This window comes from Calonectris borealis, chromosome 14 (genome assembly GCF_964195595.1).
Source record: "Calonectris borealis chromosome 14, bCalBor7.hap1.2, whole genome shotgun sequence".
Lineage (NCBI taxonomy): Eukaryota > Metazoa > Chordata > Aves > Procellariiformes > Procellariidae > Calonectris > Calonectris borealis.
In genome coordinates, this window is record NC_134325.1 from 21,216,161 (window position 1) to 21,235,526 (window position 19,366).

Consider the following 19,366-nt stretch of genomic DNA (forward strand, 5'->3'; position numbering starts at 1 on the left):
TCTGTGATTTGTCTTAAACAGTTGTTGCCAAAGCCTTCTGAATCCACAGCTCCTGAACAAGCCTTCAGGAATTAAAAGAAGCTCCAAGGTTTAGTGTTCTGACAGCACCTCTCAGACCCTGTCCTCTGTGACTGGGCAGCTGCTCCGAGTACACAGACTGACGGGTTAATACACTTACTCCGAAGCTTATGCAGCCATTTTTTTCCCCGGCTCTGGAAAGGGATAAGAGCTGCAGTCACTGAGAGTTTGTATTCCTACAACAGTTTTAAAAAAAAGGAGGTTTATTGACTTAATTTAAGAAACAGCTTTGGAAATGAAGAATGATGGGGTGGGGAGAATCCATACTCTCTCATGCTAGGTGTGAGACTCTTCCTCGTCTTCCCGCTTGAGCTGTTCAATAAGCTGCTGCCTCTCCGCTGCTTGGCGCATCCGCATCATCACCAGGCTCTCGTAATCCCGTTCTGATACCACTGATGCCTAGGAGCAGAAAACAAATACAGCCTGTCAAGGTCAGCATATACCCCAGCCCCCCTCTCGATAAACCACACTCACAACAGGCACATTCGAGTCAGGAAGGTGGTTCACAGCAGCGTGACCCCAGAGAAATCAGGTAAGGTGCCAAAGCTGCCTGGCCTACAGAAAATAACTGCTTCATAACAGTGCTACTGACGAGACCAAGAGTGGGACAGATGGGGAGCCTGCATTACCCTCTAGCTGCTGGAGTGAATCCCTCTCACGAGGTTGGATGGGGAAGCACGGCTTGCCTCGCTGTGGCTGGTTATTTTGGGTGACAAGCTTGTTCTGCAAGTACAACACCGGTGCACAAAGTCCAGGATACACTTCATCCGTTATAAAGGCTAAGGCCATTAAAAAAAAAAAAATCAAACCTTTCTGTGGTTTAGTCATGGAAGTGGCTGCAGAAAGAAAACCACAGGTACGTTCCCAAACCTGACACAAGAGTGTTTTAGTTCTCAAAAGCTCTTGGAGCCTTCCTGCTGTGTGTGGTAGCAACTGTCACGTCAACTAAGTGGTGATTGCAGACTCTACCTAATAAATGTAGGCAGCAGATGACAGCTGCTATCGCAGAGCAAAGTGGTGGTTTTGGCACTCTGCCTTCAAAAGCCATTTAACATTAGTATTTCGGATGTATTCAAAGCACTGCGATGCTTGGAAACATCCATCTCATTTGCTTGACAGTTCAGGTAGAAATATAAGCATCTTGACAGAAGGTGGATGAAAAAAAAAATCTCACGTTCGTTTTTCTAGGAACTAGATTTAGTGGCGATTTAAGGACATCTTAAATAGAAAATAGAAGGGATGAAAAGGCCATAGAATAGCTAAATAAGATTCTGCATGAAAATGGGGCAAGTGCAAATTTGTTATCATGTGCCAGCAAAGTGGTTCCTCCAGCTGCAGAGTGTCTAGCTGCAAGGAGAAAATAGAAGCCCACAATAGATGAGAAACTTAGACTGGGAAATTAAGAGACTAATATGCCATAATTGGTATCTTAGGAGCTGCATGAATGAAATAACCTTTCAGTACTGCGCAGCACAGATTTTCAGTGTCTGAGAAAGCACCAGATTGTATCAGCCTTCAGTGGCAGAACTAGGCTTCTTCAAAGTTCCTGTCCACTAACCACAGATACTTACTGTCATTTGCCTGGCTGAATGAAATAGCCTACATGAGACTCATGCAGATGAATCACCCATACAAACCTGAATCACTACCTCACACTCTGGATTTAAATTTAAAACAGACAAGAGATTATTTCCGGCCTCATTTGGGAGCCCTGCTGATCCAACAAGCCATCAGAAGTGGCAGAAGGAAGAGCACCACGAGAAGAAACAGTCTGATTCAAGATGGGCTACAAGTCGATATTCACGTTGACAGTTCTCGAGCAATCCGGGCGCCTCTAAGGGAGCTTGCTTTCTCCTCAGGCAGAGTGTGGGCTGATGCTTTGCCACTCTACACACCTACTTCCTGCAATCCTGGCAATTACCAATAGTGTAAAACCCAGTTTCTGACGTGGCTGACTCAGCAAGGGCTTGGCTCAAAACAAATACATACGCACAAGGAACTGCAGCCTGGGAAGCAGTGACAGGAGGCACATGAAGAGAAGGAGGCATTGTGGATTTTTAGCGTTCCGGGTCCAACCTGGCTGAATCGTCCCTGGACTTGCTTCTTCCAACGTCCCAGCATACTGGTGAACGTGGTGGTCACAGTTCTCTGAGTGCTTCAGCAGTTTCTTCTCGCCGCCTGTTAGACTCAGGTGCTGCCCCGACACAGCGTAAGTCTATTTTGCATTCAATTTTCCTAACGTTTGTCTTTTACATCTGCGTTTGGTTGCTTTTTAAATCTCCATTTTACTGCATTTCTTTGGTTTCCTTCAGTGTGACTGAGTCACCATCTCCCTTCCTAACCACCCACTGAGATTTTTATACTGTGCCCTTCACCATGAAGGTGGCTGGTTACCATGGTACCAAAGTGCCCTTCTGTTCTAGATGCTAGATTAAATCTGTTCTCATGGTGACTGTGTGCCTTTGCTGTTCTTCATCAGCTTGTTTCTGCAGCACAGATTTAATAAGCTCAGACATCGCCATTCCTTCTCCACTGAAGAAGGAGACTCCTTAATATCCAAGACAGGCCAATTGCTCCTTAACACAGGGACGTAGTGTGAAGTTTGCATTTCCTGCAATACCAGCCTCTTTGTTTTCCTTCCAGCTACAGGAACAGGGAAGGAAGAGGTTGTTCCTGTTGTGTGGCTTGCTGCTGATCCTGCAACTTAAGTCCAATACCTGACTGTGAAGAGTCAGCAGTTTCCTTCTTCTTGTTGCCTTTCATCAGCATGGATACTTGGCGGAGAGGGTCCATTAAGTCCACAACGTTCTTCAGACGTTTCTCACTCAGGAGACACAAAAAGCTGGGCAACCAAGTCATCATCTTGAATCAGAACAGCCACACTCTGGACAGCGATGGACAGTGCCAGAAGAGGGAATGCTTGAGGGATCTGAAGGACAAGTCTGATTACCTGTCATGTCAGAGTGAGCAAAACCTAGCCAAGGCACAAGCACCTCCCAAGCCTCCCCGGCTGTACCTGGACAGTTCTAGCTGCCCTAACATCATTGATCACACAGATTCTCACTCTGACATCTCCTTTTCTGGCGCTACTCATCAATACCACAAAGCCACTCAAACTCAATTCCACAAGGACCAGGCTACAAACTGCGGGACCTCAGAGGCAGGTTCCCAGAATGGCACCACTCTTTCTGACCTGTCTGATCCCTTCCTCTCCTTCAAAGTGGATTTGGGGCTATCGCTTCTCGAGGATGTTCTGCAGACCCTCAGGAAACAGAATCCAAGAGATTACGCCATTTGAAGGTATTTATCATTTAACATACCACATTTACTTACTGCTGCTGCCAGTTCTCTAGTCCTAGCAGAAGGAAGGATGCTGCAGCATTCCTGTTGTGTGTGGCCTGTTTTTTTGTTGTCGCCTTACCCACCACAGACTGTCCTTGTCCTTGCCAAGGAGTCCTTCGGAACAGAGCTCACAGGCTCCGTGCTCAGATGAGAGCACTGTCTGCTGGAACCTCGTGGGCAAGTTTCCATTCTCCACACTGGGAATTTCCCACTCTTGACTGTGCATCTCCTCCTCATGGAAGAATGGCATTGTTTGGCAAAAGACTTGTTATTTTGGGGATGTAGCTGTGACACTGCGAACACGGACAGAAAGGGATATGGCATACATCATTTGTGGATAAGCAGGCAGCTTGCAAGGAGACAGTAGCATTGCACCTCAAAGCCATAGCGATGGCAAGGGTCAAGAGACAGAAACTGGTGTTTCTTCTCCCACCATGTTTGGATGTGAAAAAAATCAAAGCTGTTCCTCCTTTTTTTTTCTTGTGGGTTTCTTTTCGCCTAACTCAAGTGCAGTTGGCACTCCTAGCCTGGGAACAGGTAAGCATCCATGTAGGCTCATAATACAGCAACAGCAGTTTATTTATCCTACTAGCAGAAGAAATTTCTCTAGATACTGCTGCTTGAAGCATGCACTGATCTATCAGCTGTACAGATATGGAAGAATAAATGTATCTGTGACTGGAAGCGTCTTGTTGCCTCATTTCATTGGTAGCAAGCCAGAAAAAGCCCAGGCACCAAGAGCACAGGTCCCTTACCTGTAGTGACCAAGATCTATCCTCTCTGGCACTTCAGGTTTTTATGAGGGTGGGGAAGCAGCGTGGCTCTGCTCTTCTGGGCTGGGAGAAGGCTAGAGCTGCTGGTACTTTACCTTCCCCTGAGGAGCGTGCACACAGTTCAGGTCAAGAATCTGTGTTGAAATGAACAGTTCTTTACTCTGCGAGCTGGACAGTGGGAACAGCTCTGCCAGGCTGAGAACATTTTAGGCAATATCAGGGCAAACTATTAAAAGGACACTACAGAAGCTACTGGGTCACCAATTCTTACCTTTTTCATAGCTAGATTAGATACTAGGGCTCTTTTTAATAAATAAAAAAAATAAAACCTCCATGCACCCAGATAACCATAAGCTTTGGAAGCCAGCTACAGCAAAGTGCACAGAGACATTTCAGAGAAGGCACAGATGGCTCTTAACTTACTAGATTCACATCGGGCTGTGAAGTCAGATGATATAAAACAAACTCTATGAAACCTCAATGGAGCTTAGAAAAGATGCAAGAGTGCCAGGCAGAAGGCTTTTCTCAGCACTTTAATATGGCTGAATGAATGGCCCAAAATGAATGAGGAGCACTGGCAGGGAGGTCCCACTCCTAAAGATGCAAGGAAGACCTTCCCAGAAGCGGGTGCTTCATGCTGTTGCAGTGGCAAAATATGCTCTTCACAGCATTGTACACCTGTTGTGTGCTTTGAACCATTCAGAGCTGCAGCAATCGAACAGTCATTGCTCTCAAATAGCCTAGAGGAACACTGGCCAAGCTACAGCTTTTGTAATTCAAGCATAACTTGCCTGTTTGGCTCCAGCAGCTCTCCAGGAACTGCTGGACAACGTGCACCCATCGCTGTAGAAAACAAGCCAACCAAGGCTGTGGAGGCAAGTATCTTACAACTTACTGCCTCCTCACAGCACCACTTCTCAACAATCCGCCTTGCTTTCACCTGGGAACTGCTTCCAAAGTCCCCTGGTCTAGTTAGTGTGTGGCTGTCCTTTATTTGAAGACTTTGGTGCAGAGCTCCTGGTTGACTACCCCCGGCAGGGAGCAGACGCAGCTCTGAAGCAGATGAGTAGTGAGTGCGTTGCCATGAGAACGCTGCAGGTCTTCGGCTGTCTTCTAAGCAGAGCAGGGAAAGAGCTGCATTTGCACAGAGTGGGAGCAAACATGGGGGTGGATTCATACAAAAATAGGAGCGACCCAAAGGGAGCACCAAATAGGAAGTGAGGGCAGCTTAAATTGGAAAGATTAGTGCAGCTTGAAAGCAAGAATGTAGACCCTGATGGCTGGGAAGCCAGACTGGGTATGAAAGGATGAGGCAGGGAGTAGGTTGAGGCAGTGGCAAAATATATCTGAAAGAGCTCATTCTGCATAGTCTAGAGTTGAAGAGCTGAGGACAAAGAATAAGTCAACTGGAAACAGTACAGTCAAGAGAAGCTATTGCCACATTACAGATTTCAGAAGCATCCTAGTGGAAGCGCAGCAGGATTTGGGGAGGGTCTGGAGTCAGGAAAAGCAGGAACCAGAGCAGCTAGGAGATCTTAGCCTGGACAGCAAGACTGCATTGTAATCAAATAAATTGCAGCTGCTTACACATAAAAGCAGCTGAAAGGACAGACAAGCATAAGCAGTGTAATTCTTGGGAAACGATGCAAGTTACTGGCCATAACGCCTCACCATTTTGAGAGCTAATATGGGATTGATGAGGCTGTGTTGGACAGAAGTGAGTCACCACCTCCACACAGCATGAACACCATTTGCTGCTTTAGCCTGCTCTCCCTTGCTGCTCCGCCAAGCCAATCCTTCACAGCAGGCAGACGCTGCCGTTCCACACTAACAAGCTTTGGTCATGGAAACAAGCCAAGATAAACTCAGTCAAAAGCCAGGGCTTTTGAACCCGCAGAAGCAAGAATCTACTACCAAGCTCCAATTGCACCTGCAACCCCCTTAGATATGAATAAGCTCTTCAGAGCTAGTTCTCGTTCTCTACTAGCGAGAGATACTCAAATAAACTGGATTGGATTCTGCTTTTTTCCCCAATTTGCCTTCTAACATTCTGGTCACCTCTGTGAATCTGCTGTGTCTGCAGGACTCTCACTGGTTCTATGTTGTGCAGATCTGCCTGGCTCCTGGGCTATGATGCTATAACTGCCTTTGCCTGAGATTTCTGGAAGCTACGCTGCTCAGGCCAGGCAACACCCATCCCAAGTGAAAACATACAATCCTAAACAAAACTATGGTAACAAGAACGCATTCTGATGTATAAATGCATCTACTATAAATAAAGTACTTAACAAAAAGTCAGGAGAGTGAATGTACTGAACAATCTCGCAAGCTGCTAATATATTTAGGTAGTGAACACACACAAGGCTGATCAAGACAGACACACAGACTAAGAGCATCTGTAGAGCATGAGGCAGGAGTCCTCTCAGCAATTAGATCTTTTTGATCTTTATACTAGAGGGAAGAAGGAGAGGGGAATAAGTGTCACATGAAGTTTGAACTGGAACTCCAATAACCAGCAAAGGATGTCAGGTCCCTTCACACCTAAGGAATTACTAACTAGATCAGAAGACATGCAGAGCACGAGATAAATTCTGTGCTATAGAGCAAAGTGTAATGTAACATGCTCCAAAAGAAGTGGATACATCTCCCACTCCAAGGGCCAGCGGGAGCAAGGGGTAACGGAGAGCCCACAATGTGCTGCAGCATGTTGTCAGGTCGGTTTCTATGTTTTAACCACTGATGTTATTGCGTCTGTTTTGTGACTGGAATACACTTGCTATTCAAGAACAACAGCTTCAGAGGGATTATCTGGTGAAATAAACAGGAAGCAGCTAAGAGTTAACAAACACCTTGCACTCAAAGCAACGACACTGGTAAAGAGGACCCGAAACAGCCAATAAGGTCTCTGCAAGGGTATTTAATTTGATACTGCTTTCTCTTCCCTTCTGCAGACCCTAAGAATATAGGTTTCCTTTCAGCACTGAAATTTCACCCTCTTGTGAATGCAGTAAGTAACCAAGCCTCTCTAAAGCAGCCTTCTAGGAGACTCACTTCAACCAGCTATCAGCCAGAAGACTCCCACAGTCAAAGTATATTAGAAAAAATTCCAGAAGAATGGCATTAGAGGCTTTGGGCTGAGTAAGGAACATCTTTGTTTTTCACTTGGAAGACAGAGAGTGAGATTGTGCAAAGATCCAGTCATCCAAATAGCTTGTGCTCTCACTGTGCTGCTACTCAGGCAAAAGGTCCTTTAAAAAAGCCACTGCTTCAGCACAAAAAGGCTCCTCAGAAAAGCAGGCCTTTCATTAAGAGCTTCTTTTCAGCTCTCCTGGGAATCAATGTATCTTACCACAAATGCAAAGCACACTGTTAAACTTAGGTTGCTATAGAAACAGATTTAAATAACAACAGCCTATGTGTCCTTACCTGTGAAGTCCTAGGCTGACTAGTGCTGTCAGAAAGGACAGTGCTGGGATTGTTCCGGGGCTGGCCCTCCAGCCAGGAAATCTTTAGAGGATTATTTATTAGGCCAACTTCATTCTTCACAGCCATCTCCTACCAATGCAAATATTCTTCCATCACCATCTGAATTTCAGACCCCACTCCCTCACAGGTCACTAACAATCATAAAAGTTTTTCCATCTCAGCCTGGCATCAAGTAGGGCACAAACAACGAAGACTTCACAGCTGCCCTACATGAGGAGCACCCTTTAAGGTCCATATCTGCATCAAGCATAGATAGAACATATCACTGCCAGTACTTTTGATAAACAGGTCAGACAATTCTGGGGTTTTTTTTGATTATTTGGATATAGGAGTGAAAGAACAGGTGACAAGGAACAGAGACTCTTGTATGGTATAAGTTGATGGAACTACTAAAATTAAGGATAACTGACGAGTTCTGTTTCCACAGCCACATGAATTATTATAACCCATAGTAAGTCAAGACATTTTGATTTCTTTCAAACTGCAAATGCCTAATATAACCTCTAAAACTCATTAAGCCCATCTCCACAATGGCTAATTCACCTTCAGTGAGAGCTGATTAAATGGCTCAGTGCCTGCTTTTTAAAGCAGTGTCTCTTTCCTCAGCCTTTTACATCCACAGCCTGCTTGTTTATGTGCATGATTGGCTCTGGGTTTATGCCTCCAGCTTTGCCACTCCCTTCACGCATCTGTACCTTTAGACTCTCATTACCCTTCTCCACTGCCTTAATGACAAGGCAGCGTCTCTAGACTGTCAGTCTGCTAACCCTTCCCTTCTGCAATACCCCTTCTTGCCCACTCTCCCAGACACATCTGGGGTCTCCGCCAGACTTACAGCAGCCTTAACTGTAGCAAATTCCACGACTGCACTCCCAGTCTTCCTGCTTGAGATCAACAAATTGAGCACATCGCCATACTGTTAAGACAAAGGAAGAAAGAAAAGTTAAAGTTAATTACAGACCCAGAAGAGAAGCCAAGTTCATCTATGGAACGAACGCAGAGAAAACATGTGCTTTCATGGACATGAGGCTTCAGCCATCACCCTCTCTGTCTTGCATGATGCTTCCACTGATCCCAACCTGTCATAATTTCTGTCCCTCCAGGAAATAATTCTGGGGAGGCATGGAGCTACACACTTTGCTTCCAGCAAGCCCCAGTGCAAGAGGGCTGCTCAGCTCAGAGTCAGAGCTACAGGAGATACTTGCATAAAGGGAAAACAAAGACCACATGCTGCGTTAATCGGGTCAAAGGCTTGTCTATTCCTGTCTCTGTACTTCCCACAGCAGCTAATGTATAGTGCTTTAAGTGAAGGCAAAAGTGCACCATAACCACACAGCCAGTCTAACTTTCATACAGGGCATGAACCATGGGAAGAGTCTGCAGCTGCTCTGTTTCAGCAGGAGTCCCTGCTGGGAACGAGACAGAGGTGCCAGCTGGGGAACAGTTCACAGCTAATGGATCACACTGATGATCTCTGAAAATGGCATGAGTAAGAAAGCTAGACAGAGAAAAAAGAAAAAGCCACTCTGGTTTGTATGTAGCTTCCCAGAATTTACTACCCTTTCTTACACCACTGAGAGCAGGGGAGGATTAAGTAGTAGGAAAGAGTGTCAGACAGGACCTTTTGTAGGATCCGCAACAGAACGTCTTTTGAGTATCCCCCTCTCGTCTCATCTTCTTTCCTGCATTTCCATTTTAGCTGGGAAATAAACATGACAAGTTAATTTTGTCCATTTGAACACGTTGCCACATTCAAAGCAGCTCCTGCCACCTGCACAATAACCAAGTTTGCTATTTACAGCTACGCTCCCAGAATTGCCAAGACAGTGATTCCAACATCCAAATGTGCACAGGGAACAAATTATTTGGGGAATGGGGAGAAACACTGCACTGAAACAAAAAATACTTCAAAGCATACTAATGGCTATATCAGGGTAATAAGCAGACGTTTCCCCATGCCTAAAGCAGAGACAACTCAATTTCAGGCTCAAAAATCTAGACCAGACAGTAGAGAAAAGGGTGAGGGAGGAAGGGTATTTTAAAGGCAGTGTGACAGGAGCTGTTCGCATGCACGATACACATTAGATAGAGGAACTTCACCTCCACTGTACAAAGGGACATGCCAGTTCAGCAGAGTTGAAGTGTCCCTTCTGTTTTCCAGAGCTGCATAACGTTCTACCAGTTTTCACCAAAACCCAGCTTTATAAAGATGTCTTACTTTGAGTTTGGGAGTTATTTTGCCTTCTGCTCCATTTCTTTCTTGCTTGCCTGAAGAGGGGAAAGAAAAAAAAGATGGAAAGGACATGGGTGAAAACTCCTCGGCTAAAGAGCATTTAATTCGCCCTGAGAATCTACATATGGCAGTAGCAAACACTTCTGATTTCCACTAGATGGTTTCAGCCCCAGAAGTCTTGTGCAACACTTTCATCAGGAACTGTAGTATAGACTGAATATCAGATGTTAGCATTTTCCCCTCTATGATGCCCAGACTTGCCATGATCAAGGCTAGAAACAGCTAAGTAAAAATACAAGCAGGAGACCTGTTAGATTCTGTGACATTTTTCCCCTGCAAGAGGGTTTTGCTGGTGGGAACAAGTGTGGAAAAATAAAGGGTAGACAAAAAAAAGGATAGCGTAGGCTAAGAATTTAATCTGGCCCTGCAACTAAATACTTTATAATGATGTGCTCTCATTGCAAGGATCTCAAAGTGCTTTATGCTAAGCAAATGCTCAACATCCTCCCCAGTTCCTGATATGTGAAATTAAGTTAAGAAAGGGTAGGGTGGGCTGAATGACTTACACTCGTAAAGGAAAACCCTGGTGACCCCAAAAAGAGTTTCTGCGTCTGGACCTCTGATGTTATTTTGAAAAAAAGAACAGAACTTTCTGAAACATACAACTGTATTTTAAGCCCACACAAATACAGAATATTAAAAAAAGCAATTCAATATAGAGATATGCGGATGGGAGTGAAGTGCAGGAATGCCAAAGGGTGAGGTTCTGCGATTCTGGAAAAATCTCATCCCCTCCTGTATGAAGGAGACTAACTACAGCTACTGAACAGCCCACGAGAATTAGAGGGAGACAACTTCCAACATGATAACTACCTGTTGTTGTACGGTAGCACAGAATGCAGATGTTTTCCAGTTCAGTATGTTGCTCATTTCCTGACAGATTTGTTGCTGGTCTTTGTACAAACCTGGGATGAAGACTGTGCATGCCCAAGGAACACGAGAGAATCAAGTTCCAGAAAGTACAGCCTCAGCAACCATAAACTAAACAAAACGTTATTCTCCACACTGAGTCTCTTTTGGCTGATAAGTACTGAGAACTTCCAAGGGGATACAGAAGTAGTAACCCAATGACAACTATTTTTTTGTGAACTTGAATCATTCCCCATTTTGAGTCTGCAACACTGACTGCTTTAATTGTGACAGATAAGCAGAACCTTAGGCTCCCTGCAGCATAACTGTGGGGCTCCACATCAGACCATCTAGATTCAATGCTTTACAATATTTATGGAAAAGGAGCAGCAACAATGTGTTAAAGAACAGCATGTCACATATAAGAAAGCAACCCCACAGAAATACTAGTCTTTTGACTTATCCCTGAAAAAGGTGCTAAGCAGGATCCTATATATGGCAACGTGACCAAGTCAGAAGGCTGCATCTGTATCTGAGCTCTGTCTACAGAAGAGCTGGAGTCCCACGTGCATGTAGTTTGGCTGAGGGATTCAACCTCATCTGTTCTCACCTTGGATGTGTTGCTCTCTTTCAAGCCGGATCTGTTCTTGAATGAGTCTCTGCTGCTCCTCAAGCTGACGGGAGCCTTCTTCACGCAGGCGTATTATCTACAGCAGAGGTAAGACAGCACGGATATCTGAGGGCACAGTTCCATGGTTGGTTCACGCCAGCTAAAGACTGCCAAGGAGAGCTTTGTCTTACACCCATCTCCTGGGGCAACCCTCCTGCTAGTTCCCCTGTAAAAGCTCATAAAATTGGACCCCTTATGTTCCTAGTGACACAGTCCCTATCAGCCAGCATACAATCAATTAGCTGTTGTTATTGTCTGCTATGCAAAAGGTAAGAGGCAGACAAAAAATAAAACCCTGAGATTGACACATTTGCCAGACTGCTACAAGATCCCTTCTACATGCCTCTTTTTCATAGAGCCCAATAAACCAAAAGGCTGAAGGACTGCTATTCGTAGATTTGCTGCATCTCATCACATGGTTTTCATTATGATTGCAAAGACTTTCTGCCGTTCTTCTCAAAAGAAGCAGAGAAATCTAAGAATTTATCATTACTTCTTGTTCTAATGATCTCGTTATCCTGATCTCTTCCTCTTCACTCTCATGGGCCTGGGCTTCTCGTTCTCTAGCTTCAAGATCTGCAGAGAAAGACACAAAATTAAAAGAATCCAGAGAGAATTTTTACTGCTGATGCTGCTGACCAGGGGTGAATGGAAAGATCACAAACTTGGCTACATCTACACCAATTTCAAAGTAGAGTCCTGATAGCTTTGCTACCTCTCCTCTACTCAGGCACATCAACGTCTCAATCAGCAGTCTTAACAGTCATCAAAACCCCTAATTCCTTCCCAGAGCAAGACCGTCCCCAGCTATGACTGTAGGAGGAGATTTCAGATGGCTACTATACTGTACTGGGCATAAAGAAACCACAGCCATCACAAATGGACAGCAGATTAATCAACGGTGAATTCCAGCAGTAGAAGAAATGCCAACACCCAGCTAATGAGGACTTCAAGCCAAGAGAAAACAAAGTTTTGATTTTATTACCAAGCTTTACTTTCTTTCGCTTCTCATCAAGTTTTTGTGTCCTTTCTGCAGCTTGCTTCTTAGCTTTTCTCACTTTGTCATACGCCGCCTGTCAAAAAAACAACACAATAGTGTGAAACTATATAAAGCAGAAGAGAGAAAATGGAAAGCAGCGAATAAAGGCGAGATCAGATATTGAAACACAGTAAGCAGAGGTGAAGCATTTTTTGCTTCTTGCTACCATTCCTCCTAAAAGTGTTGGAAGTTAACACAAATACCCTGAAAACATGAGAAGAGGCCCAAGGATCTCCAGATGGAGCCTGAAAGGGTGAGGAAGTCCAGGAATAACTGCAAAGCGTACTGGAGAGAAAGTCTGACCCATCTTCAGAGGTGGGAAGAATTTTGGTTTCCTGAACATGCCAAAAGTAGCTTTAGGGGCACTGGTAGCAGATCAGGCTTGGTTTAGAGCAAAGTTTTACAATTAAAAAGGTCTATTTTATATGAAAGATTTATTCACAAGACAGATGTTTGACTCACATGAACATATTAGATCAAAGAGCATCAGAACTCTTCAGCAGCAGTAACACATCAACATTCATTTAGCACTATAGAGACTTAAGAACTGGGATAAACTGGCAATTTCACTGGCATCTGTTTAAACCAGTTGATAATTTGTTCATCAACCTACACAGAACCTTTCTGTAGTAGGTAAAGCATAGACTGGCACAGATGCTCAAATATTACTTGTAGAACAGTTGTACAGGAAAGTACTGCTCTTGTTTAATAAACTAGAAAAGCTGGTATTTCTCCTTCCTGCATGGGAAGGGTTTGCTAAACACTTTTTCCTTTTTAAAATGTAGAAGCCAAAAAGTTCTTGGATGCCAAAAGCTTAATTGCCCCTTGGAGGTGACAGTACAAGTTTTGCCAACGTTTGAAAAGAGGAGAGTTATTTCATGTTTTTAAATCTTATCGTCTGAAATTTTAATATGCCTTCTTTTCTGAGTTTATCTGGATAGAGTTACTTGCTCATTTTTATTTTGTTTTTATTCTTTCCCTTCACGTGTCCAGATTACTTTCAGGCCTTGAGCTGTAGACACTCAACCACTTCCTCACAGCAAGAAAAGAGTCCAAACTACACCTGGCAGACTGCAAAGCTCTTGCAGCAAAAGGATAGAGATCGTGACTATGATTCAGCTTTTCTGTTTACAAGTCTCTTGTGCCCCATGGAAAGAAAGGCTTTGAGCTTTAGCAATCACATCTAGATATTATTTATTTGTCAGACCTTGACTTCAAGGGAACTGCAAATGCACCGTTGTCATGGGAATTTAATCCCTGAATCAGTGGTGGTTATCGCTAATTTTTTTTAAATGGGATATGCCCCAGTCCAACACATTATTAAAGACAGTATCTCACCCTTGCAGCAAATGGACAGAGCTACTCTCAGCACATCAAATCAGAAAAAGAACATTTGTCCAAGTTCTTATCTGGCACCTATTATTTGATCTCACAGAGAACTACAGGGAATAACAGATGAGACTTGCATTCATGAAGTCACAATCGGAGAAGAGAGCAGGACAGACAGGAAGAGCGTTTCCAAGCATGCGTGGAGAGAGTGGCACCACACAATCCCAACGTCACCAAGGGATGGGCATTCTTACCCTTGCTGCTGCATCTGTTAGCACGGCTAAGGCCTGAGACAGTTGGTGGAAGACTTCCGCTGGGAATTAGAAGAAAAAAGGGTAAGATGCAGAAAACCATGCTAGTGGCCTGGAGATGAACCAGAAAAGACAATCCCTTATGGAAGAGACCTGCAGAACATCAGAAAGAAGAATAATCTTTCCAAAGCATTTGTAAGCCAACTGATAGCCAGGATCACCTCAAATCAAAGGACCACGTTTGTTACATAAACTTCAGTGTAAATTAAGAAACAAAAACCGGGACCATTTAATTTTAACAGAAGTCTTGAAAGCACGAATTGAACAGAACCCATCTACAGAAATGTATTACTTGACCTGCAGTCAGCCTGAAATACACTGTTACAAACAAATTCTCGCTTTCATGTCAATAGCCTTTCAGCTCAAGATTCAAACTTTGCATTTTACATCAATATTGCTGACCTTTTTCCTGGAAGGTTACACACATAAGCCAGAGGCCTCCCCACACACTTCAAATCACTTCTCAACCTTCTGCAGATATCAAAGCCCCCAGCTTTCCTCTCATTGCCGCTAAAATCTTTTTTTTTCCTGGTGGAAAAGTTTTCTCTGTACTACAGTTATAAATTTTCAATCTATAAACCCATCAAATTGGAAAATGTGAGATACAGAACAATATTTATTTTGAGGTGTCTTGATAAACAGCATCCTTCACAAACTCCTCTTCACTGCTACCTGCAGCTACAAAACAAAAACAGAGTAGCTGCAGAAGCCAGACCTTGCTAACAGTTTAGGTATACTCAGCTCCACAGAGTCAGGACCTCGTCTCTTAACAGACAAAAATGGGCATTGCCCATAGATAATATGGTTTATAAGCTTGCTGTTGAAATTTCGACTGTGAGAGGTATGAATTAAAATAGTGACCAGCCAGTAAACACTGGGGACAGCATGGCCAAAGGTCTGGGATTCAAGTACGACGTGGGAAGATTTTGAGAGGTGCAAATATCATTTCAGCACTGACTTAACACTGATGTTTCTAAAACCAACATGTATGCATTCAACCTTAAAAAACAGAGCGCTCTAACAGTGATGAAAATAACTCTCAGTCCTGCATATGTATACTCCACATAGCATATACCCAGGCATTCCCTTAATTACATGCAAAGGCAGACCTGAAGTTAAACAGAGCCACTTCCAGGAGTCTGCACATGTGAAAACAAACATGAAGAGTTGTTTGTGTCTGCACAGCCCCATGTTACCTGCTCTGGGATTGTCCGGGTTCTTATCCGGGTGACAAGTCAGGGCCTTCTGCCGGTATGCTTTCTTAACCTGCAAGAGCCAGAATTGAGATTTACTGGTTAGTGCTCTTTAGTCTGTGTTGAGAAAAGCAACTCGGGGAAAAAACAAACAAACAAACAACCCCCCCCCCAAAACACTGCAGAAACAAAGAATTACTATTCAGAGGGTTTCTTTTGTTGTTTTTGTTGTTGGTTTTGCTTAGCTTAAAACACACCTCCCTGTCATAAGTAGAAGGCTGTGGTTGAACCAGCATTCATTTTCATGACTAGATGTCCCCCAGCTCTGACAGAAAATAAAGACCATTTTTGGAGTGCCAGTAGCTCCATTACCCCCTCATATTGAAAGGTAAAGCAGCCTACTGTAGTAGCAAAAGACTTCTGAAAAGCTCAGTTTTCAACCTCAATGCAATGACCTGTCCTTTTTAATCACACCGTACTGCAAGGATAAGCATTTGAGCCCAGGCAGACAGCCATATTTTGAATGAGTCTAAGCTTTTCAAAGCCAGAAGTTTTATTTCTAGGTGCATTGTATTACAGCAGCCAAACCTCACGATCATCAAAGCCAAGTCTGGTTCACCGAGGCAGTTTTCTTGCCAGAGGGATACTATGTTCTTTGCAGCTGTAACTTTGGGACGGAGAAAGTACTATTTACCGTACAACAATTGAGTTTGGCAAGGTGAAGAATTTTTGACCAAGGACTGTTTAATCTCTTCTACGCTTCAAAGAAAGACTGACAACTTTCTGAGGTAAGTCACTTTCAACAATCTGAGTTCCCTTTGTCAGGGACCCATCTGCATGCAAGAAAGGAAAGGAAGGAAAGCTGCTCTGCTCGACTGCCACGCAGTCCTCTGCTCGAGTGGAATAAGCGGTGGCCCGGCACCACCTGGCGGACAAAGCTCTTGGAAGGGAAACGTGCAGCTAAAGCCTCACAGGCCTAATCCTATCTCCTGCCTAAGCAAGACTGCAGTTAAGAGAGAGGTTAAGTCTCCTCCCCAGGCATCAGTCACAACTATTAAAATAACCGTTCAAGTTCAGATAAGGCTTCTCTAAACAGTGAGGTTAAATTACTTTAACAGTCTTGCTCCCCTTTGTTCATTTCTTTTGGCCATGCTGCTCTGCATAGAAAGGGTCTTTGGGTTGTTTCAAGAATTTTACATCAAGGATTAGCACTCTAAATTACACTTGGCACTTTTTAAGTTGCACCATAACATCCAATTTGTAATTTTCTCATCCTTTTCCCCCAGTGACTAGCCCAGCAGTGAAGCTGAGGTCACCTCAAGTCTTTCATCTCATTCAATCCTGTGCGTTACATTTGGCTTGTTCCCCTGTTTTGTGGTTCTTACACATGGACTCTCCAGGCAGCCTCAGACACAATTGCTGCTTATGCCAGATTGTAGCTTCCAAGTTTTATCCTGCTGTACTGCTAGTGCTTTTTACTGCTAAAGAAAAAAAAAAGCCTAAGGAGAAAAACCAAAGTTTTCCTTTCAAGTTTAACTTTGTTCAGTTACTAAGCTCAGCTGCTCAAATGTTGTGTTTAGTGTGGACTTACCAATTAAATTAAAGGAAAAATGGAAACATTTAATTTCAAACCCACAAAATTAACAAGATGACTTAAGGGAACCTACAGTACCTAGACCAACCTCTAACAACTGGACTTTTGGTAAACACGGGAGGAGCTTTCCTTCTGAAGGCACGTAAACAAACAAAGCAAGAGAAACACTGTCCGAGACAAATTCTGCAGTTCTCTCCAACTGATTTCACCCTGCTCCAAAGCCAGGTCCCGCCCCACAGGCTTAAGAGGAGAAAACGGAAGGGTAAGTTGAGCGCAGCAAGCCAACATCAGAAAAAATGGGCTCTCCCACTTATTAACAGCTCCAGCCGAGAACGCAGCGGTCCCCAGGGCAGCGATATCACATTAAAACAGCGCTTGGAGCAACCGCTCAGCTAACTATCCGGAGAGCAGCAAAGGCAGCCCCACGTCCGAGCCGCCTTCTGCCCTCGGTCCTGCGGGAAAGGCGGGGGGCGGAAGAGCCGGGCTGGAGGCGCCGAGGGCGGGAAGAGAGCGGGCCCCGGTCCGAGCCTCCCCGCGGCCCTGTGAGGGTTCCCGGCCCGCGGCCCTGACCTCCTTCTCCGACGCCTTCTCGCCGACACCCAACAGGCCGTAGAGGTCCAGCTGCAGCAAGTCCTTATCGACCGCCATCTCGGCGCTGACCGGCTTCCCCCCTCCCTGCCGCCGGGCCCGCGCCGCCCGCCGGGAAATGGAGTCTCCGCTCGCCGCCGTACCCCCTCCCGCGCTGGCAGCTTGACTACATATACCAGGATGCACCGCGTTTACCCCGCAGCGGCCGCTCCCAGCGGGCACAGCGGGGCGCGATGCTTGCTGGGCGGTGTAGTTTTCTGGTGGCAGCTGCCAGCGGGGAGGGGCGGCCCAGGGACTACAACTCCCGTCGGGCTTTGCGCCGCCGCAGCCAGGGCGGGGCTGAGGGCCGTGAGGCTGCGGGCAGGGAGCCCCCGTTTTAGCGGGTTCTCGTCGAGATTTGCGTCGGTGTAAGAAGAAAAAAGCTCCAAAGCAAACCATAACGGTGCACCGGCCTCGGGGGAGAGGCGGGTGTCCCTCAGGCAGCCATTCCCTGAGGAGGCAGCTCGCTAGGCCGGAGCGGGGCCAGGCTGCAGTGAGCCCCACTACAGGCCCTTCCCAAAAACATCTGAAGCTCAGCCCAAGGCACAGCTCCTGGGGAAATTCCTCTCATTGGTCATATTTATTATCGCCAAGATACCTTAATTGTTTCCATATCTTTAAATAAGTAGGGAACACTGTAGAAAAAATCTTATCCATTTAATCCAATATACAGGGGAAGGAATACTTCCCTCCAACCTTTATTCCAGTATCCCAGCAGCAGTTGTGTGCTGGTGGCTGAAGACTAAGAGCCTTCATACCATTTATCTTAATCAGCAGCAAATAATAACTGATCTGAGAGATCAGCAAGAAAACTGGATAAATGTGAATCCAGCAAGGTGGATATTTGAGAGACTTTGTAACCCAGCAGTGTAATACAACTAAAGACGTCATGGTCTACTACATGGAGGCTTGGCAATGCTCTCAGTGGGTGCAGACTAAAGTCTAGGCAGTAACTGAGTGCCTGCGTTCTCTTAAAAGATCACTGGATGTAATTAGAAATAAGATTGTACACTCAACATGGCTTCCAACTTACTGTGGAAAAGTTTACACCTTCTCTACTGCATACCGAATTAAATGGACCTATGATAGATAACTAGCAGGCCTTTACCGAGTGGAAGAACACTCGGTTGGAAGTGTTACTAGAGACATCCATCTTGTAGGTATGCCCCTTGCGTTTTGGGATCCCTGATGGGAGCGCTAGTGCTATCTTAAAGCTGTTGCATTAGGAAGCTGCCTTTTCCAAGACACACAGGGTTATCCAGTGTGTACAGGGCTGTTTTGTCTCTCTAAAGGCGCTGTAAAGCAGGAAGAAACAGTGGGTGGCTTTAGAGATGGATATTGGGCCATGATTTTAGAAGATCTTTCCAAGCCCAACCTCAGGCTTAAGTCAACGCTCAGGCCTTTGGCAAGTCAGCTCCTCTCTGCCTCAGTTTCCTTTTCATAAAAAGGCAAAAGCGATACTCTCCTCCTTACCCTCTGCTTTCCTTGTACACAAACCCCTTGCAGTAAAACTCTCCGGACCTCTTCCCTTTGCAGCAGGGATTGCATGCCACTGGGCGCTGCACTACTGTCTGCCACAAGCAGATTGGGGCTCCAGCCTTTGTCACAGTACAGATAATTTGGTGGACATGGCTGAAGAGCAAGTTCAGTTCTTGCAAGAGCAAGTAGGTATAGCTGTTTACCTTCCAGACAATATAGCTCCATGAACTAATTAAAGGTGGCGTCTTTGGTTCTCTAATAATCTATACGCAAGCAACCTACCCTTGGACTCCAGGCAGTGTC

The 19,366-nt window shown here is 45.0% G+C and overlaps 1 protein-coding gene across 9 annotated transcripts; it reads right to left on the reverse strand.

Annotated features, from left to right (window-relative positions):
• Positions 1–263: 263 nt before the first annotated feature.
• On the reverse strand, positions 264–17,709 carry DNAJC17 (DnaJ heat shock protein family (Hsp40) member C17). 9 transcript variants are annotated; one of them, XR_012675842.1, is made up of 13 exons: positions 17,528–17,709; positions 15,367–15,436; positions 14,114–14,172; positions 12,477–12,564; positions 11,985–12,067; positions 11,432–11,528; positions 9,898–9,947; positions 9,301–9,378; positions 8,515–8,595; positions 7,620–7,748; positions 4,176–4,327; positions 3,412–3,713; positions 389–477 (listed from the first exon to the last, which is right to left on the reverse strand). XR_012675842.1 is itself a non-coding variant. In XM_075163668.1 (11 exons), the coding sequence occupies exons 1-11, from the start codon at positions 17,603–17,605 to the stop codon at positions 355–357; spliced, it is 936 nt and encodes a 311-aa protein (XP_075019769.1). In that variant the 5' UTR covers positions 17,606–17,709; the 3' UTR covers positions 264–354. The 9 variants fall into 9 exon arrangements, 4 of the variants coding, with proteins under 4 accessions (XP_075019769.1, XP_075019771.1, XP_075019773.1 ...); XR_012675840.1 differs by lacking the exon at positions 389–477 and adding an exon at positions 2,918–3,007; XR_012675841.1 differs by lacking the exon at positions 389–477 and adding an exon at positions 2,918–3,007 and having other exon boundaries at positions 3,399–3,713.
• Positions 17,710–19,366: the final 1,657 nt, after the last annotated feature.